Here is a 27070-nt window from a genome sequence, read left to right on the forward strand (position 1 = left end):
TTATACCTTTAGGAAAACGAGAACCCGTCAAACACACGTAGTCACTGCTGCTTTACCAAAATTATTTTAAGTGTTGCCCCATTTATATATTTCAAAAACGAATTTCTTGTGCTTCAGCAAGAACAAAATACTCCTTTCAAAGCGCGAGATGCACATAGAGTGCATAGGTTTGCTTTGAGGTATTATAAATTTGGGTGTACTTTGTATTCCACATTGCGACTTCGTGGGAGCACACATGGCCTGTTGTGCATTGGTTCATAGACTAAACTATAGCTTTTTTAAGGGTGCGGTATTGGGGGGCAGGTAGTCTTTTTTGCATATATGAGGCTCATGAGACTGCACCAGTTGTCGTGCGTCGGTGGTGCCTTGGCGCCGCCTTCAGGGCCACGCACGGTAGCATTCTGTCGTAAACGCATTTGTGTGGCAATGAAGGTGGTGGCAAGTCAAGCTCAAGACAAAGAGCGTGTATGAATAAGGGCGTAGGACTGAATATGTACTGAGATGGCTTGAAGGGCCCCGCGACACTTTTACTGCAACCCTATTCAGCACTGAAACGCGTGTACCCGTGATTACTAAATCAAATGCAACAAGAATGATGAAAATTGGTGCACAGAAAGTGAAATTATGAGTCCTCAAAGTTCAATACTTTAGCAGACGACAACGAGAAACGTTCTCTTTCACATGTTACTCGCCTGATGACGTCAAAGACCACTTCCAATCAAAGCGCGCGTCTCATAAGGACATCCTAAAAATGTCATCTCTTGGTGGCTTTCACACAATACCTCTTGATTGCTTTTTTTGAGGACGTGATGGTGTGCTTACTACAAACCACGTGCGTCGAGTAGCAGATGCTCCCATGGTCACTTTATGTAAGATACACACATGCGCTTTGGGCAAGGTCAGTTCTCAGTTTGCATGCAAGGTGCGTTCTATACGGCAACGCGGGCGTTCACCGCCTGTTGCATTTTTCGCTCGCTAAAAACTCCGTACAAATTTCCACTTTTAGTTGCCGGTGTACCATAGCATCGTTCGCAGGCTAAGTGCTGTGTTCTTTTTTCCGAAAACACATCATTTCGAAAGAGGAATGAATCCTTTCTGAGAAAATATAAAAAAAGATTTTTGCTGTTTTAGCATTCACTCGTAGGCCTAGCTACCACCATATGAATATGGCGTGCTATTTCTCGCATCAAGCTAATCAAAATAGTTCGGTGTTTGTCGTCACGCCACATGACATGACGTCACTTCTCATAATAAAAATAGCCACTGTGTGTCACGGTAGCCTGAAAAAAGGCAGTTTATGCCGTGAAATAAATTACAACTGCGTCAATTTTGACGTTGTCGTGTGTGCAACGATACTGGTGGGTTCCACAGCAACAGAAGATCTAATGATAAATACGTGTTCAAATAGTGTCACAGGCCCCCTTTGAGGCTCTTTTAGAGTAGAGTATATCCTATACTTAAAATAGTTCTACCTTGTTTCTGAATGCAGTATACTACAAGGTATATTTTATTTATCTCGCAGGCAAACTTGGGCAACTTGAACCGGGTTCGCGAACAACTACCCATGATATTTGCAAACATCGCACTCTTGCAGGTAACGTACCTATTTTTGCTCATTTATTTACTGCTACAATCTTCGAAAGCTTTTGATAGTGAACTGTAAGGTGAATATATTTTACATGATTAATTAAGTGGTCGTAATTGAGATTACTATATAGGATGAATAATTATATAAACAAACCAACCTAATCTATAGTTTTACCATTTAGTTCTGCAGTGCAATGTTCATTGCTTTCACTGAAAACCACTACTTTTGTTAGATTTAGTTTTGTGTAAGTAGGAATTCCGTGTAGCATTGCTATCCATCCTTCCATACTGCGGTTATAAAATTCCTGCCTGTGGGGTATCTTGAAAAAGGCCTAGATGATGATAACTTCTTGTGAAAACTTGTCTGCTGTACGAAACAAATGAGTAATTATCTGTGGTCTGTTATGCCAGCACTGACACTAATGTAGTTCACGTGTATCAAAACTATGAATGATAAAAACATGCTTTAGACTATAAAATCGAAAAAAGTATTTCTTGTTAAGTATTTCAAGTAGGAATACACAGGGGACATGGATGGGTTAGTTTCGTTGGAAGTACTACAGGTTGATGAATGTGGAAGCTGCTCCTGTAGATGCAGAGCTCTCACCATTTTGGGGAAACAGAAAACAAGTGTGGCATTGGCACATGTTGTAGGGGCAAACTTCTCCATTGTAATCATAAAATGCAACTCTGAGCACGCTAACACTGATTTGCTCCCTTAATTGGTCACAATCTGCGGACGCACTTGTTTTAACTATATGCAAAACACCATGTATACTACAGTTTGTCTTGCCGCGTTGTTCTATCTGGACAATTATTAAGCAATAAAAAAATAAATATAACAGTAAATAAAATATTCAGTATATAGGTTGAAGTCGCATTCCTTTATATTTACTACGCGGGTCTCTGCAAAACTTTGCAGCAATCGTTTTTTTACAAAAATATCAACAAAGAGTTCGATTCGGGAGCACGATAGAATTGACAAGTATTCACACAGGCCACACTCGAGTAGAATCACCACTTTGGGAGATATATGCAAAAAAAGTTATTTTTCAAAGTCGCAAGAACTTGTAAAACGTAGGTTGACGGGTATGAGTTCATAGGTTGATTGTTATTTGGCAATTCATAAAGGCTTCAGTGTGCCGTTGAGACAAAAAAAGACTAAATTATCCTCTATGGTAAATGTTCGCTGTAGCTGTCTTGAATAAATTTGATAACAAAGTTCACGTTACTTGAATTTAAACATGAAACGTAACATCACCAGAAAAGTTTACATTTTCATTATAGAATCACAAACGGCCGCTACTCTACAAATAGCAGTTTTTCAAATGTAATGCTGAAATTTTTCCCCTTTTGTGGTACTTTCTATTACCATTAGCGCAAAGTTTGCATTGCTGGAGAGAGTAGAGTTACATATTTTATGTGCGAAGCTTTTGAGGTTGTGGGTACATCCCTTCTCTCTAATAGTCTGTTGTAGTAGCCTCTTTTAGTCAGTTTTAAAAATTGCTCACTAGATGGCGTTGTATATATGTGTCTTCAGAAATCTCTCTAGGTGGCATTAGCAGTTTTTATATAGTTTATGAATATAGAGGACAGATTGTGCATTCATAATAAGAAATTCACATCATATGTACGGAATTCGTAATGATGAGTGGGGTGAAATGCCCGTCCATCTGTTTGTCCAACTAATGCGTGCCCTAGTGTGATAGCAGTGGACAGATGGACAGAAAAACACACAGACAGACGGACGGAAGGGTGGATGCACTGACCGACCGACCGACCGACCGACCGACAGACAGACAGACAGGCAGACAGACAGACAGACTCACAGACAGACGCTTTGCCCCACTCATCATCAGTTACTGCGTGGATTTCCTGTAATTGTTCAGGAAGTTCACTTTTGTCTGTATAATAGGCTAATTCAGCCCTTTATAATAAGACTACACGTTGTTGGTATGAAGGTAACTTTATTGCCGTGAAAATGAGATAGGAAAACTATTTGTAGGTGTACCACCATACTACAATGCGTAACAATTGTCTTGCCGTGGTTCTTAAAAACATCACAGCACAACCACAGAATGAATGATGATGAGTGGAACGAAACGTTTGTCAGTTCATTCGCGCTCCCATCCATCTGTTTGTTCTTGCTTCCGTCCATCCGGCGACCGTCCACGCGTCCACCCTTGCAACCATCGATGCGTACGTCCATTCATTCATGCCCGTCCGTGTGTCCGTCTCTGCGTCTGTCCGTCTGCCTGTCCGTGCGTCTGTCCATGCATTCTTCCATGCGTCCGTCCGTCCATATGAGCATCCGTGCGTGTGTCCGTCTGTGCATCCGTGTGTCCGTCCGTGAATCTGTATCTCTCCGTCCGTTCGTCAGTTCATCCATCAAGTGAACGCTTCAAGTACCGCCATCTCGCGTCTTTTCATCATATATTCATCTTATAAAAGACCACCATCCAGCGGACATTCCAAAGACTAAACAAGAGGTGGCTACCTACTACTATTACATACATCACGGACGCGCGACCCACGAAATGAGAAGCTTCGCCCCTAAAACATTGCTGATCCCTCCATGATAGGAGTCAGTAAAACACGAAACTAATATGCATCCTTAGGGAACTAGTTTAAAGTTAATAGTACATTGAGGTAAGAGGGCTTGCACGATGTCTATTGGTTAACATGGATGCATCCACGTTGTTGCTTGGTCATACATCTCTATCCCCACGACTGGCACCCATAATTAAGGAATAAACAAACCCTTGTGGCGACAGATGCTTGTGGTAGTTCAAATAGTTTAGGGGGAGAGCACAACTAGAGAAGAAAATGTGGCTGCCGGTAAAGTGGGACTGATTGGACGAGAAACTCGCACTAAGGTCACCTATAAACACCACTTACAGACCAATGCCTGGCCCGGCGACAGAGCAACGCAACGCGCGTCGCCTGTTACTTTCGGCATGCGGCGATTGTTCGCGAGGTGAGCGTTCGTGGGGAAAGTGGAGTTAAAGCCAGATGATGTCGGTGGGCGTGTCAGATCTCTTTGAAATAGCTGGGTGCTATGAACGACGCTGACGAGTGGCTGGATGAATGGTTGAATCCGGCTGTACCCATTTGATCAGGCGGTGTGGCTCAGCCACCTAGCCATAAAGTCACCTAGCCAACACACCTACCACTGTGTGTTTAAGGATTGAGTTTCACTCGCGCCTCGATTGTAGCCACCAATCACTTAGCCTCCTTCTGGTTATTTCTACCCGTTTAAAGACTATTTTGCCTTCACTGTCACTAAACCCCAATGCTTTTAAAAAATTGGCGCCAGTATCTTCGGCTATACGGCGAAGTCCTTTACAAAGCATTATCAAAGGTTCAGCCGTTTTTTTCTGCTCTCCACACGCAATACATACCGTGTCTGTGCCTTCAAATATGATCGGTACGTCTTGGTCTGCAATTGTCCCGTTCTAGCCTCGCAGAGCAGAGAAATACCTCGAGAATTATCGTACATCTTTTCCCTTGCAATTTCGTTCTTAAAAGTTCGGTAGCTCTCCAGGGATGATTTTGTAAGCAATCCCACCTTTCACATGTCCCTTTTCTGTTTTCTTTCCCTTTTTTTAACCGTTGCATTCTGCTGTTGTCTAAATACTTGCTTGACAGATTCGATTTAGTTTCCTTCATTTAGTACCGACTTTCTTCATGTACAAGTAACTGAAATCGTTCCTAATCCAACGCTCCTCTCCCAATTTTCTCAATCGCTCCTCAAATTCTACGTTTGCTGCTAGCTTCCCTGCATTCAAACAATGTCCAACCCATGTCTCCGTGTACCCTCTGATTTGGGGTCTTCCCGTATGCTTCCAAAGCAAGTCTACCGATGCCACTTAGTTTATTTTCCAATCTTGCTTGAACTTCTGGTTTCATGCACAAGACCGCATTGCCAAACATCAAACCTGAGACCATAACACCTTCCTAAATTCCTCTCGCAACGTCCTACCTATTGTAGTTCCAAAGTGCCCTATTTTTCATTACAGCTCCATTCCTGGTGTTCTTAGCTATTGCGTATCTTTCGTGCTCTCTTAGGTACCTAGCCCCGTTATTTATTCATACGCCCAAGTATTCGTAATTATCCACTATTTTATGCGTCACTTCTTGTATCTTATGATCACTGCCTTATCAATAAAAATGATTGCAATATTTTCCCTGCAGAACTTCCAATTTAACCTATCTCCATCATTATCACAGATGTCTATGAATCTCTGCCGATATCCCTTGTTGTCTGTTAATATTACTATATCATCTGCGTACATCAATGCTGGTAATGACTGTTCAATGTGTTTCTCTTGCTTGGCAAAAAAGAGGCTGTATTCGAGTCGACTCTTCTCTAACTTGGCTTCTAGTACCTAGAGATACAGCATAAATAACAAAGGTGACAAGAGATATCCCGGTCCAAGCCCGCGTCGTATCTCAATAGGTTCAGATACCTGTTCTTCCCATTTGATAACTACTTTGATGCTTTTAAAAATGTCCTTTAGAAGATTAGGTATTCCATCTTCCACATCTAGTGTGTCCAGTATTCTCCACAAGTCTTCTTGAATCGCACTATCATAAGCTCCCTTGATATCTAGAAAGGTCAGTCACAGGGGCATATGTTCTTTTTCCGCTATTTTATTACAACGCATAAATGAAAACAGTTTGTCTTCCAACCTTCTTCGTTTACAAAACATATTTTGTAGTTCTTTGGCACCTCGTCGTTGTCCACCCATGGCTGTAAACTTTTCTTTACAATCTGCATCACCAGCCTGTAAACTACTGCTGTCACTGTTATGAGACGGTAGTTGTATATATCGGCTTTAGCCCCCTTTACTTTATAGATCATGCTCATCCTGCTTAGCTTCCACCAATCGTGAGCTTCACCATCTATTAATACTTTGCTCGCTGCCTCTCTTAATGTTTGCTTAGAGGTTGGTCCTAGTTTCTTTATTATCCATGATTCGGATGTCGTCAGGGCCCGTTGATGTGCTATTAGGAACACTTTTTTTCTGCCCTTTACCGCTCTCCTTGTCGCAAGGGAGCCACTCAGCTTATTGGTCCATCCTCATCTGGTACGGTGCATGCAGCGCTGTCTTAGTGTTTAAAGCTTTCTGTCATCATTGTTATTATAAATTCCATTGCCTCATTCCCTTCTAGTCTGACCCCTTTGGCTGTAGTTATAAACCTCTGTTTTAGGCTTGTCTTATTACTCAGAGAATTGAGATGGTTCGAAAAGTTTGCAGCTGCCTTTCTAAACTTCCTGTTTATTCCGCCATTCATTGGGCCCCCCCTTATCTTTTTACTGATCAAACTGGGAGGTTCCTTCTGGAGCTGAAAAAGTTATCCCACTTTATTTTCACATCATCTTCCGGTTCACCCTTCTGGTTAGCATACCTGTGTTTCTTGGAAGCTTCCTGACGTCTTACTATGGATCCCTTACCTTCATCATCCCGCCAGCGCTTGGGCTTGTGTCTGCTATTCCAGGCTGATTTGACTCGTATCTAAGCAAGTTCCTACTCAAACTATCGAGTTATATTTGTGTACGTCCAGTTTTCTTTATTATCCTCTGTGATTATTCTCTCAATCTCTTTAGCTGCCATTTCTATTCGCATTTCTGAATAAATATTACGTGTGGTTGCTCGTAATGCCATCTTTCCTATTTCTTTTTTCCCAAAACTCAGCTTGATAGGTTTGTGATCACTGCCTAAGCTTCTGGACCCAAATTAGTCTATGTTCATCACCCTTATCCGATCATACATCCTATGTGACATTATTGTGTAATCTATCGTCGACTGCAGCCTTCCCACCTCCCATTTTGTCTGCCCTTCGCATTTCTCGGTGCTATTGCAAATGATTAAATCATGCCTTTCACACACAACTATTAGCATTCTGCCTGTTGGATCAGTATATCCCTCCCTATCTTTTATGTGCGCATTCATATCTCATCATATAAATATCTCAAACTCTTCTACTACTTCGTCAAAGTCATTTCCTCATCACTGCACCATTTAATGACTTTTCTCTCTGCCTTTTGCCCCTGTCCACAAGTACACAAAACCGAGGAGCGTCACTTGCCCTGCCACTTTTCCTTTTATCCATAAATGTTCCTTGCATGTCTGCATGACCCTTTGCCAGTCTGTACTTTTATGAATGAATGTTCCAATGCCACCCCCCTTTCAGCGGCCATCTGTTCTATTAAGATATTCCCGCATGTCGTCCGGATGGTTAGGAGGTTGTTCAATGCCCTTAAGATGTGTTTCTGCAAAACCATACACCATCGGCCTCTCATTCCTTAGCTGTTCTTCTACCTTGTCCCACTCCAGCCTATTCCTGCCAACCTGCATGTTAATACACCCTACGTGCGAATTGGCTCGCCCTTCGTGGTTACGTCGACTTCTGCCCCGGACTCTACGTGTCTTAAATATTGATGCCTGTTTGGAATCGTTTGTGTCTATACCACCGGTCAAAGAACTCCCCTGGTTGTTTTCCTAGATACTAGCTATCCTGCACCCCTAAGGGCCTGCGTACCCCCAAAAAGCTACTGCGCATTCTGCAAGTCACTAAGCCACCTCATGGCCTAGCCTCCTACCGAAGTGAATTCCGTCTCGTTGAAAACCACCCCATCTATGCACATCTCTGTTTATTTCCACAACCTCAAAGCCTTTCTTTCAACTCATCCGTCATATCTCTTGGTTTGCGTTGACAACCACTCTTTGCAGGTGGCCATCATGCACCGGTACCTCCGGTATCGTACATATCACTACCTGTACCTGAGGAGAAAGTGCGCACATGTCATCGACTCCTTTTGCCAGTGTGGTCGCTAGTCCTCCTGTATCTTCATTTAAGACATTACTTAGACCACCCGAATTTATCAGGAGGTTTTGTCTATCAGCTGTCTTTTTTTAGTTTTGCGCTCGCTTGCCTCATGACTGCTTCCAGCTTGCGTCCTGGGAACGTTCCTACTGCGACCTTTTTGTCACCTGTTGCCCTGTCTTTGATTGCTTCTGCGCATCGATTTCAATTCTAGTGCCCGGCGATTATCACGTGCTATGACTTTTCAGCTAGAGCATCCTGCACCGGGGGGGGGGGGGGGTCTCTTGCTCCTGTGACGCCAGCTGCTGTGTCCCATCCCAGCCCCACTACAACTTCGCTGAAGCTAGCTTTTGTGACCATTGAACTGACAGAAGCTGTTTTTTTTCCAAACCGGCTCGCTCTTTCTTCTCCGACGCTCTGGTTGCCGGTGCGCTACCATTCTCTCCGTCGGCCGCTCTTTTGCTCACCTTTGCTTGTGCCTTCTTGGTAGAATTGAGCCTTTCTCTCAGCCTTCATTTTCTCTTGCTCTGTCGCCAACGCGATCTCCAGCTCAGTGATTCTCATCAGCAGTTCACTCGGGACAACCATCATTTTCTCCATTTTTTTCCTCGATTTGACATTGCCTACACTTGGTGGCAGCCTCCACTTCATTCGCGTCTGCATTTGGGTCTATTTTCAAACCCATCCACATTGTGAACATTTTACAGCCTTTTTAACCATGTCTTTTTGACACCGATCGTCCTTATAAGTTGTCCCAATCGATAATTACAAAACATGGCATACGACAAACCATGCCCTACGAAAAAAAGAAAGTCGAAGCTCTACTACACAAATTTGCGTGTTCGGTGTACCTGCACCTCTCACACGAGGTGGCAAGAGGAAAAACACAAACACACACACAAACAAATAAATACCTTAAGACTGACCCCAAAAACGCCGTGCAATGTAATAAGTGTTACAAAGGTTTGAACTGCTGCCTTATAGTTATAAAAGCAAGCTCGAAACATGCAAAACCACTTATCGGCGCAGTCAATCGGGAGCGCCCAAAAACACGTCCATTCACCGTGCCAGTCCAAACTGAGTGGGGTAAGGGTAAGGGCGCCGCCTGGTGGTGTGTTAAGGTGATGACAAAATCGCATTTCAACGGAACACACTTAACGGTATGAATGCTTAGAAACGACGTGTAGAAGAAACTAATGGCAGATGCGATGGCCTTATTGCCTTGCTGCTCTATACCAAGAACATGAAAGGACAGTGGTAGATATAAGTGACGTATTTTTGAAAGCGTACAGAACATGTGACAATGGCACAGGGGAGAGTGTGGCCAGAATATGTTGTCGTAAACCTAGGGGTGATGGTTTCAATTGTCAATAAAAGTATGTTTTTTTTTGTTTCCTGATTGTGAATATTTTTTTCGACGTCATTTCCGTGACATAAATACGTCACTAGAATCTTAGTCGACCCCGGCATAAAACTCTTTTGTGTTAAAAAACAACCCTCAATGTAAACGCTAACGTGAAAGGAAAAGCATGGCGACAATCTCTTATTGTCAGAAATTGCTGCTGCTGTAGTTCTAATCAAGTATAGCTCGGATTCGATGAGTGGACAGAGTAGAAATTTGGAAATAAGTGTACTAGTGGAGTATGCGTATCAATATAAAAGTTGAGTAAGTCGAAATTAGTCCGGCAAGATCACACATGAAACATTTTCTTTAGTGAATCTAGACACATGAGAAGCAGCATCTGGGAACTGAAGTAAAAGAACAAGGTCACATGTGCCCAGCGCTTTTGTCTTTATTTCCGCAAGCACGCTTGATGTCAGCGCAGTTTCGCTTGTGCGCTTATCAAGAGGCCTACACCACATAAAGAAATCGCATAAACAGTGGTCTCAGACAATGTTGTCAAGTTTTCACTCGCGATAACTCTTCTACTATGCAACCTATTCTTCGAGTTTCCTCCGTTCATAACTGTATCACCCTAAGATTCACGCCATATAAAACACAGTGCGTGAAAATATTTAAATAATAACTACAGTAACTAGTATTTTGTTCGTTCAGTGCTGTTTGGCCTGGAAAGTGAGGTCATTACTAATCACCTGTTCACGTGCAGACGCTGAATTACTCATTCAATATCTAAATCATTCAGACTCACAATAGTCTGTTCTGGCCATGAGTTTGAGTCCAAGGTAATCCTGTTGAGAAAAAAATTTGTGAGTCCAGGTTTTAGTGAGCCTTGAATGAGAAAGTTTTTTTAATGTGAAGCATTTCTTATCAAAGTTCAGTACATTGATCTATCTATCTATCTATCTATCTATCTATCTATCTATCTGTTAAACAATCTCAGACTTCTAGCTCTCCTAGCCGTTTGAATAATGGTATCAATAGCAAAACTGGTATGCGATATCATGACTATATGACGAGCATATATAACTAATCATAACATGAAAACCGTGATAACTATGTCATGAATGTCATGATTTAGATTGCATGCTTTTGCTGCTCTTGCGGTGGTTTCGTTCACATGACACATTGCAAAACTGGTAGGGTATCACATAACTGCATGACGAAGATCCTAACCTGGAAATCATGACATGCATATCATGAAAGTCATGACTAAACTCCACGCTCGTGTTGCACTCGCACTTGTTTCGCTTACTTCACATATACCAAATTTAGTATCACGCCACGTGAGCCGACTACGAAGGTAATTGACACGCCCAGACATGATAATCATGATATGCGTGTCATATAAAACATGAATACATGCCGTGCTCAAAGCGCATTCAGGGCCGTTTAGCTAGATGTACATATACTAAATTTGGTATCAAGTGGTATGAATAGAGAGCAAAGGTAAATGACACGTCTAAATATAGCAATGATGGATGGAAGTCGGGTACTGCATAATTTACGTCCGTCTGGTAACGTTGGTTTGGTTTTAAAGTGAGATATGGACCTTGCTTGTTGGTGCTTCGCATGTCATCGGTTCCCACTGTACCTGGGATGTGCTATTTTTTAATGAGTCTGAATGAGCTACACCTTGTTTTGTCGATCTACGTTTACGTGCAGTGCCAGTCGACAGTGGCAACCTTTCTGACATGTTCACTCGCCGTCCTGAAAGGTCTGGCGATTGACGGTCTCTGGGACCCTTCCCACATCGCCGTCCTCTACGCTGGAGCGTAGAGGACGGCGATGTGGGAAGGGTCCCAGATTGGCCGCTGTCAACACCGCCAGTCTCTTTCTCAGTTGCGTATATGTTTTACGTAACCTCAATCACTAAAGAACTGCATATGGGAGCACGGGACAAAAACAAGTAATGCGATTGTGATGAATTTAAAAATATTCTTCAGAAATTTTGAAATGCACACATAAATATTGAGTTGACAAAAATAGAAATAGGTACGGTGTGTTACATAATATAAACAAGTTTGAAAAGCGAGCGAATTCATAGGCATCAAGAAATGAGGAATATTGTTGTGATGACACGCATGTGAAAATGCACACACATATTGCGCTGCTGTATTTCGGTGCTCACAGAATTGTATAACGCAGGCGTTTTAAACCAATAAAACTAGAAGGCATGATAGGAGCTGAATTATAAAAACGGAAAACTGTATTAGAACTCAATTCGACAATCGTATTTTAATACACTAGGTTGATATTTCGAACATTTTATACAGAGGCATATGAATTGGCTGGCTTGATATATCGGGAGCTTTCTCGTTGTACGAATGGTCAAGCTTCCTCAAGCGGATAAGGTAAAGCGTCAATCATCCATGTTCTGTTATTTGTGCGTGAATATTTTGAAATAACCATGTGCACATAATTAGTGGATTCCATTGATATCGCTATACATCACGTATATAAGCAGGGCGTTTGAAAAATGTGTCTTATTTTGTTTAGAGATCAGAAAAATGCGCTATTTGCTCAATGTCTACACAATCTTCTCGGTAGCCAAAGAAATTTTAGAAGCGTTGACTACATAATTTGGGATAGTACTTAGAAAACTTACATCATACACCTTTTCAATTAGCGGAGTCAAGTAGTTGAGTGAACTGGATGAATTGGAGTCCTTGATGTGAAAAACACATTGCTGCTTTGAGATTTTGGGAAAAGGGTCTCTTGTAATAACTATGCAGGTTACACACCCACACAAAGGAGTCGGTAGATAATTGATATACCACCCCCTCGTTTTGGTTTCACTGTTTCGCATTTCGGTTTTGGTTTCACCGCAGAATTTGGGATAATTTTATTTATTTGCAGTTATATTACAGATCGTTTTTGTAAAATCTCAATGCGGACATTGGCTTTTTGTATAAAGGGCTTAAATACTGGCTTTTGACCTAACTGTCTAAGTACAGTAGTTAAAAAGCAAATAATTTTATTTCCCAAATACTGTTTCAAATAATATCTTCAACCCTCTTGGGATGCCTGCCGCTACAGAAAAACCAATTTTGAAGAGAGCGAGCAAATAGCGCCTTTTCATTAAATTTTAGGAGTATAACTTAATTAATAAACTTAACACGTGCATTTTAAAGTGTGAGCTCAGCTTCATATCACAGAACAAATGAAAAAAAATCGTTGAAGACCTGTAGGGAAAATTTGTTTTAGACATATCGCTTCGCAAGGCTGTAAGGCGAAGTCAAAGGCGCGACATGAAGATTCCCTTCACTGCTTTTCAGCACACTGATCTGAGCACAGTAGTTAACCTAAACAAGGAAATGTCAACAAAAGCTCTCCTTAACCACATTGTTCGCAAATTAAACATTTAGGAACGTTCGCCTACATGGTGCCCTACGAAATATACCAAGCTGACGTTCTGTACTCTGAAAGAGCGCTTTTTTAATTCCTGTGCTTATTGTTCACGCAGGCTTCGTGATGTCCACGGTCGTGGTGCTGTCCACCAAGTGCGACAAAAACCCAGACAACATCGCGCCGGCCATCGCGGCTTCGTTCGGCGACCTGACCACGCTGTTCCTGCTCTCTGGCTACTCGTCTTTAATGCTGTACCATCCGTGTGCGTCTTTGCCACGACCACTTTATATGCGAAGCATTTCTTGGCGAAATTCGGTGACTTTAAGCGTATCTATCTATCTATCTATCTATGTATCTGTCTATCCATCTATCTATCTCTATCTATCTATCTATCTATCTATCTATCGATCGATCGATCTATCTAGCCGCCTACGACATTTAGCTCTTCGGGCCGTTTCGAGTATCGATACCAAATTTGGTATGGCATAACATGACTATATGAAGAACATATCTGACTAGTCATAATATGAAAATCATATCATGTGTGTCATGAATATCGTGATTTACATTTCATGGTCCTGGAGCTCTTGCGGTGGTTTCGTTCCCATGGCTTCTTGCAAAACTGGTATGCATGACATGATTGCATGGCAAACACAAGGGACAGACCCTAACATGAAAATCATGAAATGTCTGTCATGTAACAATATGACTATATGCCACGCTCATGATGCCCTCGCGGCCTTTCCGCAAGCGTTCCATACACTAAATTTGCTATCATGGTACGTGAATGGATGACGAATGTATGTGACTGGTGCAAACATGATAATCATGAGATGCGTGTCATGTAAAAACATGACTACACGCCAGAGTAAAGGCGCCAATACATTTCGACGTGAAGCGCTGCGCGTGCTCGCTGGTGTTCATTTCGTCGCGTCACGCCGGCGTTGCCACGCCAGGCACTGCTGCTGCCATGTACTCGCAGGCACGCGCCGCGTTGTATCGCTTTGACACATGTGCGTTTAAGCGTGTTCGGCATCGCTCCGTCACGAAAAGAGGGAGACGCAGTGTTCTCTGGATAACGCATCAGCCCGAAATGCAGCATGCCGCATTTTACAGCGGTTGCCGTCGGGCTGCACTGACGGACGCTGATCGCGCCGGTCGCGCCTGGCGTCAGACTATAGAGTGCTCGCGTTTTTCTAACGTAGCGTCGCTGTACCCATCGGTTTCGCGTCAATGCTACATTGGAGTATATTGGGCCCTTCATGATGCGCTCGCGGTCGTTTTGCTAGCTCTACATATACCAAATTTGGTGTTACGTGACGTCAGTTAATGACAAAATATATGACTGGTCTAAACATAATAATCCTGACCCGCGTGTCATGTAAGGGCATTACAACATACCACGCTCATAGCGTGCTCGCCACCGCTTTGCTAGCCCCACATATACTAAATTTGCACGTCCTGTGATGTCAATAGATGACAAAGGTAAATGACACATCCAAACATGATAGTCATGACACAGAAGTCATAGAAGGCATCATTTGCCCTCAACTCGTCACGTTGGGCTGATTTCAAAGTGACATATTAACCTTTCTCATTCATGCTTTGCATTTCATCGATTCCCACTGTACGTGGGATCTGCCAACTTTTATCAGCATTGTAACGACCAGGCCTTGCAAAAGTAAAGCCTGTTGATATGCGTTCTTGTGCAAGTTACACTACGCTTGTTCATTGCGCACATGCTTACGTGCTTGCCACCGTGCTTCAGGTGTTCGGTTAAGTTTCGCACCCACTTGCTATAAGAATGTTGATATCGATTGATCACAATGTTTATCATACTGACACTATTGGTTCTGATGGGTCAAGTTGTGGTATTATGGGCGTAGGCTTCAGGCACAAGTGCGACCGCTCTATGCTAAGTTTTGCGTGCGTTCAGATTACGAGCCGTGGCGGGATTGGTCCACTTGACGTTGATAGTATATAATTAAAAGTGTCAGAGCTAGTGGACAAGAAAGTGTCGCAAACAAAGGCCAGCAGTTATTCACTAAAAGCTGTGTGCATCAGTTGCACATAACTTCAAAAGTCTTGCTGTAGCATTAATAATGATTCATCTACGTATAATACAGCTCACTTTCATCTCTTTTTTTTCGCACTTCCGTCTGTTCATGCATAGTCGCACCACGAGGCTGCACCGACTGTCCCATTTCCCACGCTTCTGCATACAATATGCGCTTGACGGTCATATGCAGATCTGGCGCCGCTTGTGATCGCGTTTTGCCTTCTCCTGCTGCCAATGTGGATAGTTCTGGCCCACCGCAACACCGTCTCCCGGGAAGTGCTGCGGGTCGGGTGGCTGCCAATCATTATCGCACTCACGGTCTCTAGGTAAGTGAGCAGAGAACGCACCCATTGCTCATTAGGAAAGCGAGTGTTACACTCAAAGCTTTTGCGTTAATTCAGGTGAAATTTCTTCCCGTAATGTACGTATAAATCAGCTTTCCCTGCTGTTACTGTTGCTGTTTTGTCTACTAATAGCATTGGCAGCAGGCCCCGCTGTGGTGTTCTAGTTGCTGAGGAACTAAACTGCTGACCGGCAGGTCGTGGGATCGAATATCGGCTGCGGTGGCTGCATTTTTGTTGGAAATGAAAAATTATGTATGCAAACGTGCTGAGATTCCTGTGCACGCTAAGGAAACCCAGGTGGTCGACATTCTCTGAGTCCTCCCCTGCAGCGTCTCCAATAATCATAGGGTGGTTTTGGGGCACTGAATACCACATATCATTCAAGAATTTGCAGCAGTTTCAAGGTTATTCTGTACAAATTGATTTCATGTGATCATTCTATTTTGTTTTGTTCTCTATTTCTACTTAGGTTTTGTATGTAGCGAGTTGATGTGTTTTCTACCTGGAATGATGTGGAATGAATAAAAAGAATTGTTAATAAATAAACAAATAAATAAATAAATAAACCCTAGAAAAAGCAAACCAAGCGGGTAAACAATGAAACCATAATAAACGAAAATTATTAATATTAAAAGCAGTCCTCATTTCAGACATTCAACATTTGCCTGGTCACCTATAATACTGGTTCGTAAACAAGGACAACTGAATAGAAATTCGTAATGGCAATATGAAATATTCGAAGAGGCTCCAAGTTTAATTACCCGACAATTTGTAAAGCATTTCGCACGAAAGCTCCTAAATACATGTTTCTAGTAACTTTTATTGCACATGCGTTTTTGCAGCTTCGGTGGGTACATCCTGGATTATGCAGTCTTCGCTTATCCGCCAATCGCCCTGCACCTGTCTGCAGTAAATGGTGAGTCAGGCTATTAAAACACTAGAATCCGCCCCGTTCTACGCGATGGCTTTAAACAGTTACTTTCGCAGCCGAGTACGTGGCTGCACCATAGGTTCGGGGCTTGAATTGATACTCTCCCTTAGTGACAACTTGAGAGTGAAGTAATTAAAAAAACAAATAAATAGCGCTTATGTAGTGTCTCTTCTATTTTTACAATATGCCAGCCAGATGTGCCAGATCTAGCCGTTCGTCGCCCTCTCCAGATCTTGCCGTTTGCCTAGCTTTGGCCTGCGCTATGCGGTTATGGGGGAGATAGCCCATCATGTGGTGTCTCACAACGCAAATCATACGAAGTATTGTTTTGTTCGGTTGTGTACAGGTCCGTGGGGCAGTGTCTTACATTCATGGTGTTCACAATGTTGGCGCTCACGCTGCTTCTGTAAATGCTACGGTGTTCTGAGCTAACATGTCGGCGTTCATGGCGCTATGTAAGCAAACAATAGGGAAGCATCATTACGACACTACTTCATGAACTGACTTCAAGAGCACCATGAGGTGGCATCGGCAAGGCTTTGAGCCAGAAACCAAGAAGCACGAATGAACGAATCTGACAGATGTGTAATACTTGAGACATAAATGTGTCCAATATACCCATGAGAGAAAGTGCTTGAACGCACGTGTGGCGCGACCAGCTCCACATGTGGCGACGTATCACGACCACTCCCTGAACTAGGGTGGACCGATGGCTTCCGTTGAGGAGCGTGCATTCGCACTGGCTCTGAAAGAAATGAAGGAGGCATTGGCTATTCCTTCCTTCATAGATTAGGCTTTTACCTGAAAGGTAAACGTATCTTGACAGAGGTATCTAAACATTTACTGCGCATTTCCACAACGGCGAAGGAATGAGGGCGGCAGCAACAAATTTAAGTTAACGTGAAGAACGGCATGCAGCTCGAACATGCCGCGCGCTGCTCAAGCAGAACAGACGCACGAAACGGACATACAACAGAACGAGTGCCAACTAAGAACTGTATGCCAGCTTCTCACTAATCGCTGGCGGCTCAGGCACAAAGGAACGCACACAAAACGAACGCTCAAGTATACACAGAACCAGTGGGAATCAGCAGCTCTCACAATTGTTACTTAGTATTTAAGCAGTGCACTCCTTTCGCAAAGGCGGCAACTGCAGTGAGTGAATTGGCATTTGTGCTCTCCCTACCTTTCACACAAACTAGCTGTGAAACATTTAAACCACCCGCATCAAGGCCACGCCCACACGAGCGGCAACGTCTTGCAGAAGCGTGCTCACGCGTGCGGACGTGGGAACACATTCAGAGGAAGAGCGATGAGCTCTAAAGTTAAATCTCAAGCGCACCCTTCTCGCTATCTCACCAGTTATATAAAGTGAACGCGCTGAAGTGCCACCAAGCTATGATCACCGTCAACAGAAAATAACGTACATAAATAGCTCACCGTTAGTGCACTGATTAATGTGCGTTCCGTGGTGGAGTCGCTTCACTCCACACGCAGCGGAGCTATATATAGGTGTCATAGGTGTGACTCATTGTGACGGAACAATTTGTTCTTTTCTTCGAATTGTTCTTGGTCATCTGTGCGTGTATATTTCACAACGTATTACCCTCGGCAGAAAGACGTGAGTGGAGTGGTGGTGTAACCCGGCGTAAAACATTTTCGTGTAAGAAAGTTTGTTTCGAATCACGATCGAACCAACCATGAAATACTCTGCTTCGCATGTCTGATGGTTACCGATTGCAGCACTGGGCGGCAATCTGGCGGCCGTCTTTAGCTGCAGCTTGTCCAGCTACCTGAACCGGGTGACGCCACTGGGAGACATACCATTCGGGGAACACGTCTGGGTGGGGCCCCTACAGATGTACTACCAGGGTGGGGAGATGGCCAACGTGGCCTACGTGCTCGTCGGCGTCGTGGTGCCCGGCCAGACGCTGTTCGCTGTGCTCTCCAGGATTCTGCGCTTCGGCAAGGTCTCCATGACCATCACCTTCTTCGCAGCCTATTGTGGTGCATCGCTAGGGCAGGTGGGTCCCCACCGATGATGTTGTGTAATTACGAAACGCGAAGAATTCGCTTATTGTTTAGACACAAGAGGAAAAACATGAGTATTCCGCACGCGACCATCAGGGCTACGAGCTGCGCTGACAAACACTCCCAAGTGTCGACGCATGAATACACCCGATATTGTAGACAGGAGGACAACTGCTGCTTTAGTTCAAATTGTTGAGCATTGGACGCCTTATTTGATGGCTGCAGCTGCAGTCTCGGTGGGGCCTGGAGGAAGGAAGAAAAAAGAAGGGAGCATCATCACACGAGTGAAGCCCACCGTGTTGGCCCAACACATGATTAAAATGTGAGAGCATGCGGTGGAATTTCGCAACTTCGGTGGCGTTTAATTTTTGAGCCTCCTGCGTGAGCCGGCTGGTCTGCACCGAACAAAAGCATTTAGAATGAGATATCCTGCGTGTCATACTCCGCAGCGCACCGCAGTATTGGCAAGGATCGTTCCGTACTTGATCTTGGAGGGATATGTCACTTGTTGGGCCGACACTGGTGGCTTCAAAACGATCGGCTCGCCACTGCTGGCTCAGTTACGTCATCCTTTCGTCTCGTGTATGCCATTTAAAATTCTTTCTTTCAACTAATGAAAGGTCAATAGAAGATTGACACGTCGCACCTTCTATATTTGTCAGGTTACGATACCAGACCCAGGAACTCACTAGCTGTAACTGTAATCGTGACACGTTCCTAATTCTTTCTTTCCTAGAATTAACTGTGGTGGATCGGAACAAATAGCCCGGTAAAAGGTTGATGCAAGATTACCTCTCGCAATTTGAATCTCACCTTCGGTAGGAAGCAATTATCTTCTCTGGCTAGAATAATTTTTGTATGTTTATTTTTTCTCTTTTACCTCGTGATAACTCATCTGTTGGACCCAAAAAATGCTGGACTAACGCTTATTGCTCTCTAGTTTTGTTCATCAAAGCACACGTGCGAACAAATCTATTGTTTCCTGTGTTTTTTTTGTATTTTTATATAATGTAACAAGCTGCCAAGATTGTGTACATGATCACAGTATCAATCAATAAGCGTATAAGTGAATAAATAGACAAATACATACCTAAAGAAATAAGTAAATAATAAAAAAAAATAAATAATGGACTGACAAGCTTATGTTTCAAGAAGAAAAAAAAACATAGATAACTATCACCACGTGAAACTGGTATTTGCAATGAAACAGAAGCATACTTGACTTGTACCAAATCATTCATTATCGCGTCCGGTGCTGGTAAACTTAAGCCCAGCAAAAAAATGCGCAGCCTAAGCACCAATAATAAGACGTGCTTTCTTAGGGAATTAAACTACGGGTTTGACTCACTTTGACCCTCCACGAGTCGTTGGCGCCATCTATTTGAGAGACTCGTAAACGCACTCTAGGGCATCAAAGGTGAATAGTTGTGTCCGTTTTTTCATGTTCGCTGATTCAGTTTCATATATAAACTGCCCATGCGCAGCTGGAGGGGTTTTCTTTTTTGCATGACTATATTGGTATCTTTTGTGTTCGTAAATTTGAGTTCAGTATTTCCCGGGGGTAATGGCAACATAAACTTTGGTAGTAATTTTTATGTTTTCAGACTGTCACTAATGCATTACAGAGAAAGAAATTATGAGAGCGCAAGGGCCTTCTTGCCGTAATTGTCCATCGCCGGTGTCCGTATCCGCTATCGCGCGCTGTGGAAAAAAAAGAAACAAGCGAAGTAAATAAAAACACCGAGGCCTGACTGGGATTCAAAACCAGGTCCCCTGCGTGCAAGGCCAGTAGTTTACCACTAAGCTACACCGGTGCTTGAAACCTCATGCGTGAATGCCATAGTGGATGCCTTACTACCACAAATAATTGTTATTTATGGCATAACCGCTACCCTGCAAGTGTGCTCGTAGCACTTACACAATGTATGAATAAAAAATGTATTTAGCAATGCCACTCTTGCAGCTTTCGCGGTGACAGTGCAGTGCGTCTCGCGCAAGCCTGGTGTTTTTTTTTTGCTTGAACAAGAAGTTACGATGAGGTGCTGTAACTGCCCATAGGTCAACATGGCGGTTTAAGCCAAGCCTGAGGCGTACGCACGATGGATGGAGGATGTGGTGATTCACTTTAGCCGTTAGTTTATCACCAGTCAGTTCATTACTAATAATAATATTGTTCTTGCCTAAGAATTTTATCAATATTATTAATAATAATTATCATTATATCATTAATCTTTGTTGTTGTTCTACGGGTGGTTTGGCGTTGCGATATGAGTGCAAATGCGACGCGGATGCCTCCTAGACAGACGCTTCAGCAGACATATTGCATGCAACACTTCACCAGCGGAATAAAAATAAAGGCGAGACAGACAAAAAAAATACTTGCTAGTCACATTCACCGTTTTCAAATTCTAAGTATCCGGATCATATACTCTATAAGGTAACACAGAATTGCTTCCTCTAGGCACGTTGTATTCTAGCCGTTCTAAATTTCCCCGAGGCTATCCTTATTAGGTTCGGCCTTCACCCTCCAAAGGTTGATATGTGGGGTTTAACGTCCCAAAACCAACCCTCCAAAGCCCTTCACGAAGGTATGTAAAGTAAGAGTTCAGAACTAGGGTGTAGTAGTGTGAATTGAAAGCAATGTATACGTAAAAATTCCAACAAGGAGGTACAGAGGTAGGTTATGACAAGCATGAGCAAGAGGCCATTTTTAGACAAACGCCACTCTCTGCAATATATTATTGAATCAAGTCCCTTTTATTGAAGTAGGGATACCTAAAATGACGCGAGAGCCACGGTTACTCTGGAAGCGTGTTGTAATAAAAAGGGAGACAGGAAATGCTGTGAAGAAGAGAGGGGAAATTTTTAAGTACAAGTATAATTTATAGGTCAACGTTAATACACCTAACTAACTACATTAATCGGTCAACAAAGTGTCTTAAAGATTGTTTAGCCACTTTTTGTAATAGCACCTGTCCTTTCCGAGTTCCGCCACGTTGGTCTATTAATTATGGTGTTCGATTGTCAGCAGCATGTCTCTGAATCTTATCCCCTCTGCATCGGCCCCAATTCCGATGGAAGTGGGAAGCTATAGGCTCATGTACTTAAATATAGGTGGACGTTGAAGAAGCACTAGGGATTGGAATTCACGATAATAAAAAAAATTTGAACCCTCTCCTCGAACGGCACCCTGAAGAAGTGCGAAACATCAGCGTTGCGTACGTGTAGCGTGACGAGTTGAAAGGCGCTAACGCGGGTGCTGCGGTGAGCGCTGGAAGATTCGTTAAAAGCGATGGCTGGCGTATGTCTAGTCGTTTCTTCAGAGCGGACACGGGCGCTGGACCGGAGCAGGCGCGTGTTTCGCCTAGATGATCACCGCCTTGTGATCGGTGAAGTGCACGCTGAGAGGTTCCAGCAGACATTCTGCGTCGCAGTTGGCTAAGGCCAGATGGATGCGCATTCCTTTTATTGTGGTGGGTGATTTCCGTTCCGCCGACACGCACTTCTGCGAGTGCACGCCTAGCATGTAATTGACGAGCCATTCTCGTCTTCCTCCGCTGACGAAAACGTTGAAATCTCCCGCGACTATAAGAGGCACATCGACAGGCCTCGCTTCAACAGTCAGCATCTCCTCCAGACAGCACTGAAGCTGCTCCTTCGGCAGGTTGGAAGTGACGTAGAGCCCGAAGATCGACACGTCACCGATGCGCAAGGCAACTCACTTGAACCAGTAGTGTCTTCAAAAAAAGCCCTTATCGTTCTTATACGTCGCCTCTTGTTCACCTGGCGGAGCCTAGCGCTTGCGTACAGGTGCTTCAGTGGAGGCATGTGGCGCTTTCGAGACGTTGCCAAACGACGACGACGTCGAGGATTCGTCAGCGTTGGCAATCCGCAGTCGGTGCTTGTACTTGGCTTCCTTCACTCGCGTCTCGCCGGTGTTGCCCACGCGTTGGAGACGCTTGCGCTTCGCTTCCTTGGCTTGCGTCTCGTCGGTGCTACCAGCGCGCCTTCTCCATTCCCGCCCTCGCACCTCGTCGGTGTCGTTGATATTTCACTTCCGGTGCTTGAATTCGGCTTCCCTGGCCCCCGCCTTGTCGGTGTTGCAGTTGCGACGTCGTTATGCGTGAACGCTATCGGCTCTGCTAACCCTCGCAACGCCGAACAACGCTCGGGTTAGGCCAAATCACTTCGGCACATCTTCTGGCAGGTGAAGCAGCTAGCTTCGCTTTATGGTGTCCTCTCTAATGCAGATAAACGGGCCGAAAGAGTGTTCACTATACTCGGTGACAACTTCCTGTGGCAGCACAGCCAAGGCTACGAAGCCCACACACGCCCTTTTTTACTACGCTTATGCTGTACCACGCTGTAGTGCCTTTGTTTCGGCGTACTTCGACAAATAGTCTGTGGCTGCTACGATCCACTTGTTGCCGGCAGATGTCAGCGAAAAGAGCCCCAGTAAATTTTTTATTATTTGATCGAATGTCACCCTAGGTGGTTCGAGTGGTTGAAGAAGCCCCGCGGGCTTCAGTGGCGGGGATTTGTGGCGTTGACAATCTCGACGGATTTTCTCGTATCGCTTAACAGATGCGTAAAGCTTCGGCCAGTAGTGCGCTTGCCGAACTCGATCGAGAGTTCGAAGGGAACCTATGTGACTAGATGTGAGCTAATCGTGGCAAGCGAGAAGCATGTCGTCACGCAAGTCAGTTGGCACGCCTAGAAGATAAGTTCTCTCAATGCTGTTGGAGTTTTAGGGGCGAAGCTCCTTAGGGCGTGGGCTGTGCGTCCCCTGTAGCCTTCATGTAGCCACCTCTAGTTTAGTTCTTGCAGCGTTCACTAGATGGCGGTACCGTCCCCTCTATGTAGCCACCTCTAGTTTAGTTCTTGCAGTGTTCACTAGATGGCAGCACCGTCTCCTGTATGTAGCCACCTCTCGTTTAGTTCTTGTAGTGTTTACTAGATGGTGGTACTTGTAGCTGATGATGAAAAGATGCAAGATGTTATAAACTAGAAAGCGGTACTTGTAGTTGATGAAAGACGCGAGATCTTATAAAATAGGAATGATGTCACATATGGCGCGTGTCATTGGTTGAAGGCAATCGTTCGATTTAGTGCGGCGACGTACGCTAGGGGGAGCGATGTAATAAAATCGAGTGGGCAAAATGTACAGAGGATTCATGGTTTACCATGTTTACCTCCGGATCTTCGCCCACTCATCATCATTCACTTCGTGGATATGGCAGAATTTTTTTCTTATACAGGGCTCCATCTCACAGGCATAAAGACGACAGACTTCGAGAAGTACAATGAGGTATGGAAGAGTTACGTCTTTCAAATTTTTCATAACTGCACGTATTTCGTCGTCCGCGTGCTGTCGTGAAATCAGATTGTTTGTAGTAAGGGTAGGGTAAAACTACCGTCATCTTCGTTGTCATGGCCACAAACTTCGACAGGGGCGTGGGACAACGAATCGGCATCTTCGTGCTTGCGGCCGGATTTGAAAGTGATCGTGAAATCGAATTTCTGCACACGAAGACTCCATCGTGCCAGTCGCCCGCACAGGCCCTGTAGGTTGGCTAACGCGCACAACGAATGATGGTCGTTCACTACCTTGAAGTGGCGTCCATGATGGTAAGGCCTAAACTTCATCGTGGCCCATACAACAGCGAGGCGCCCTTTTTCTGACGTGGAGTAGTTTACGTTTGCACGGGAAAGGGCGTTATCACTTGCACCATGTCCTCTTGTAGTTGGACGAGGTCAACTCCAAGACTCACGTTACTGGCGTCAATATGAATCTCAGTATCAGCATCTTGGTTAAAAGTGAGCGAGCACTCGCGGTGTCTGCAAATGCTCCCGTAGTTCAGAGAACGCTGCGTCCTGTTATTCCTCCAGACGAATTACGCGTCTTCACGAGTGAATTGAATGAGCGGTTCAGCAATTTTAGAAAAATTGGCTATAAAGCGGCGATAGTACGCACAGAGCCCTATAAAGCCTCTTACTACCTTCTTCTCACGTGTAACGGGAAACGAGGTCGCGGTGGTGCTTTCGTCAGGGTCTGGTCGAACACCATCCACACTGAAAATATGGCCGAGAAACTTAAATTTTTTATAACAGAAGTGGCATTTTTCTGGCGTCAGCGTCAGCTTAGCAGAGCGAAGTGCTTCCAGCACTGCCTGCAGACGCTTTATGTGCTCCTAAAAGGTCGCAGAAAACATGGCACCATCATTTAGATAAACTAGGCACATGTGCCACGTTGGACCGGTAAGAACAGTGTCCTTAGTGCTCTGAAATGTCGCAGGTACAGAACAGAAGCCGAAGGGAGGTACTTTAAATTCATATAGGCCATCTGGTATAACGAAGGCGGTTTTTTCGTGTTGTTCATGAACTTCGATCTGCCAGTAGCCACTATTTAAGAACATCGATAAAAAATACTTAGCCTACCGCAGTCTGTCGAGGAAATCATTTATGCTGGGCAGTGAAGAGACGTCTTTTTCAGCCACGCTGTTTTCTGTAGTCTACGCAGAAGCGCAGTGATCCATCTTTTTCCTTTACGAGAACAACCGGAGGTGACTACAGCAGTCTTAGAAGGTTGGATAACGTCATCTTGCAGCACCTCTTCAACCTGAGGGTTTATCACGTCACGTTTCTTTGCCAAAACGCAGCAAGGGTGTTGTTTTTTGGGGGAGGTGTCGGTATATGCAATTATTCGGTATTTGGGAATCAGTGTCTGACCAACCTGCGAGTTGTATGCTAAGCACTCTTTAACTCTATATAGCAGTTCACGTAGCTCAGTCTGTTGCTGTTCCGAGAGAGTCAAATTGACATCAACTCTGCAAGTAACGAAGTCACGTCACTCGGTGTCGGTCGAAGCTTGTCCTCGGCTGATGTAGATGTGAAACGTTCAGCAATGTCCGTGACAGGGTAAGCTAAAGTGATGGCGGTGGGACAAAACAGGTGCTGGTACTCGTAACTGAAATTAGCCACAGTATATTTGTTGGTACTTAACGTTCCGAAACCACTGTATGTATATGTGAGAGACTGTAGAGCACGGCTCCGGAATTTCGTACCACCTGATGTTCTTGAACGTTCACCTAAATCAAAGCACATGGGCCTCAAACATGGGCCTCAAGCACATAGGCATCCGTCGAACATACGAACGCTGGGGCTGGGATTTGATCGCATGATGATAATATGTGGGGTTTATTGCCCCAAACCACCATATGTATATGAAAGGCGCCGTAGTAGATGGCTCCGGGTATTTAATCCACCTTAGATTTTTTAGCGTGCACCCAAACGTGAGCACACGGGCCTACAGAACTTTCGCCTCAATTGAAAATGCAGGCACCGAAATCGGGATACATTCCCACGATCTGCGAGTCAGGAGCCCAATGCCCTAGCGACTAGTACACCTTGGCAAGTGGCGATGTCAGAATTTCTGAAGCTCTCTGCTACGACATGCCTAATAAATATGTCGTGGCTTTGACACGTGCGACTGCAACTAGTAAAATTATGCCGGAACAACCAACACTTACTCGAATTGTGAAGGTGCTGGTATTGCTGTACCTGGCGCGCCTCATCGTGTACCACCTCTGGAAGTGGGGCGTCGACCCGGACAACGCGGCCATCCCCTGCCTGACGGGCTGCGGCGACTTCCTTGGCACGGGGTTTCTCACCATGGCCTACACGTTGCTCTACTACATGGGCGACAAATCGGCCGTTCAAGAAGAAGAGCTCCGCTCCTACGTGCACGTGACCACTCATTTTACTGCGCATGCGTCGTCTTCTTCGCCAAGTTACGGCAATTCCACCTTGTCCAAGCGACGCAACGTATTTTGCTCCAGCTGAGTGGACGAGGCGCCGTTTCAGTGCTCAGTGCACATTGTGCGCTTTAATATGTGATGACAAGACCACTTTCTTGCTTTATTTTTCGTTGTTTAGAAAGTTAATACGCTTCTATCTTTATTACCTCAATACTCTTTGCGAAAATGAAAGTTTGCCGACCCTTTGGTTCTCTTTACTTTGTGCGTGTATGCATGCATACGTCGCAAAGCTCAAGTATGCTTCGACAACGTACTGATATCATGATGTTAGCTAGGTGGAGACGTAAGTGTGAGTGTTGCGCAAGTTATATGGGTTTTCCGTGCGATATTTTGGATAAAAAAACTCCACCCTACGTCTTCTTTGTCTCATTTTTACTTGTGATGGTACATTTTGCGAGCACTGTATAGTAATAAACATGAACATTTAGAAGACGTTTAGGGATACTAGCACACGTTTTGGAATACATAACAGTGATGAATAACTTAAACTGCCTAAGGCAATGCCGACAATATTGTTACAACATATAAAATTTACGTATGTGCACCTGTGTAGTGGAGAACAGGGTGGTGCGAGACAAAAAGGACTTTCGGTTGGTGGCAAGAGGAAATTAGTTTTTTTGGTAAGCTACCCAATTTTCGCCGATCCCCCAAAGTGTGTGTCAGCCACGAGTTTAGGATCTACATCTACATCTACACCTCTGGTGCGCGTTCATTGTATAC

At 44.3% G+C, this 27070-nt stretch overlaps 1 protein-coding gene across 1 annotated transcript in view; it reads left to right on the forward strand.

Moving 5' to 3' along the window:
* LOC142784740 (solute carrier family 41 member 1-like) overlaps positions 1-26375 on the forward strand; it is a 35156-nt gene extending 8781 nt beyond the window's left edge. The window contains exons 3-9 of the mRNA XM_075883239.1: positions 1523-1594; positions 11483-11534; positions 13284-13430; positions 15418-15553; positions 16414-16487; positions 18246-18526; positions 26076-26375. Coding sequence (XP_075739354.1) covers positions 1523-1594; positions 11483-11534; positions 13284-13430; positions 15418-15553; positions 16414-16487; positions 18246-18526; positions 26076-26375 — 1062 coding nt within the window. The remainder of the gene's footprint in view (positions 1-1522; positions 1595-11482; positions 11535-13283; positions 13431-15417; positions 15554-16413; positions 16488-18245; positions 18527-26075) is intronic.
* Positions 26376-27070: the final 695 nt, after the last annotated feature.

This window comes from Rhipicephalus microplus, unplaced genomic scaffold (assembly GCF_043290135.1).
Source record: "Rhipicephalus microplus isolate Deutch F79 unplaced genomic scaffold, USDA_Rmic scaffold_15, whole genome shotgun sequence".
Lineage (NCBI taxonomy): Eukaryota > Metazoa > Arthropoda > Arachnida > Ixodida > Ixodidae > Rhipicephalus > Rhipicephalus microplus.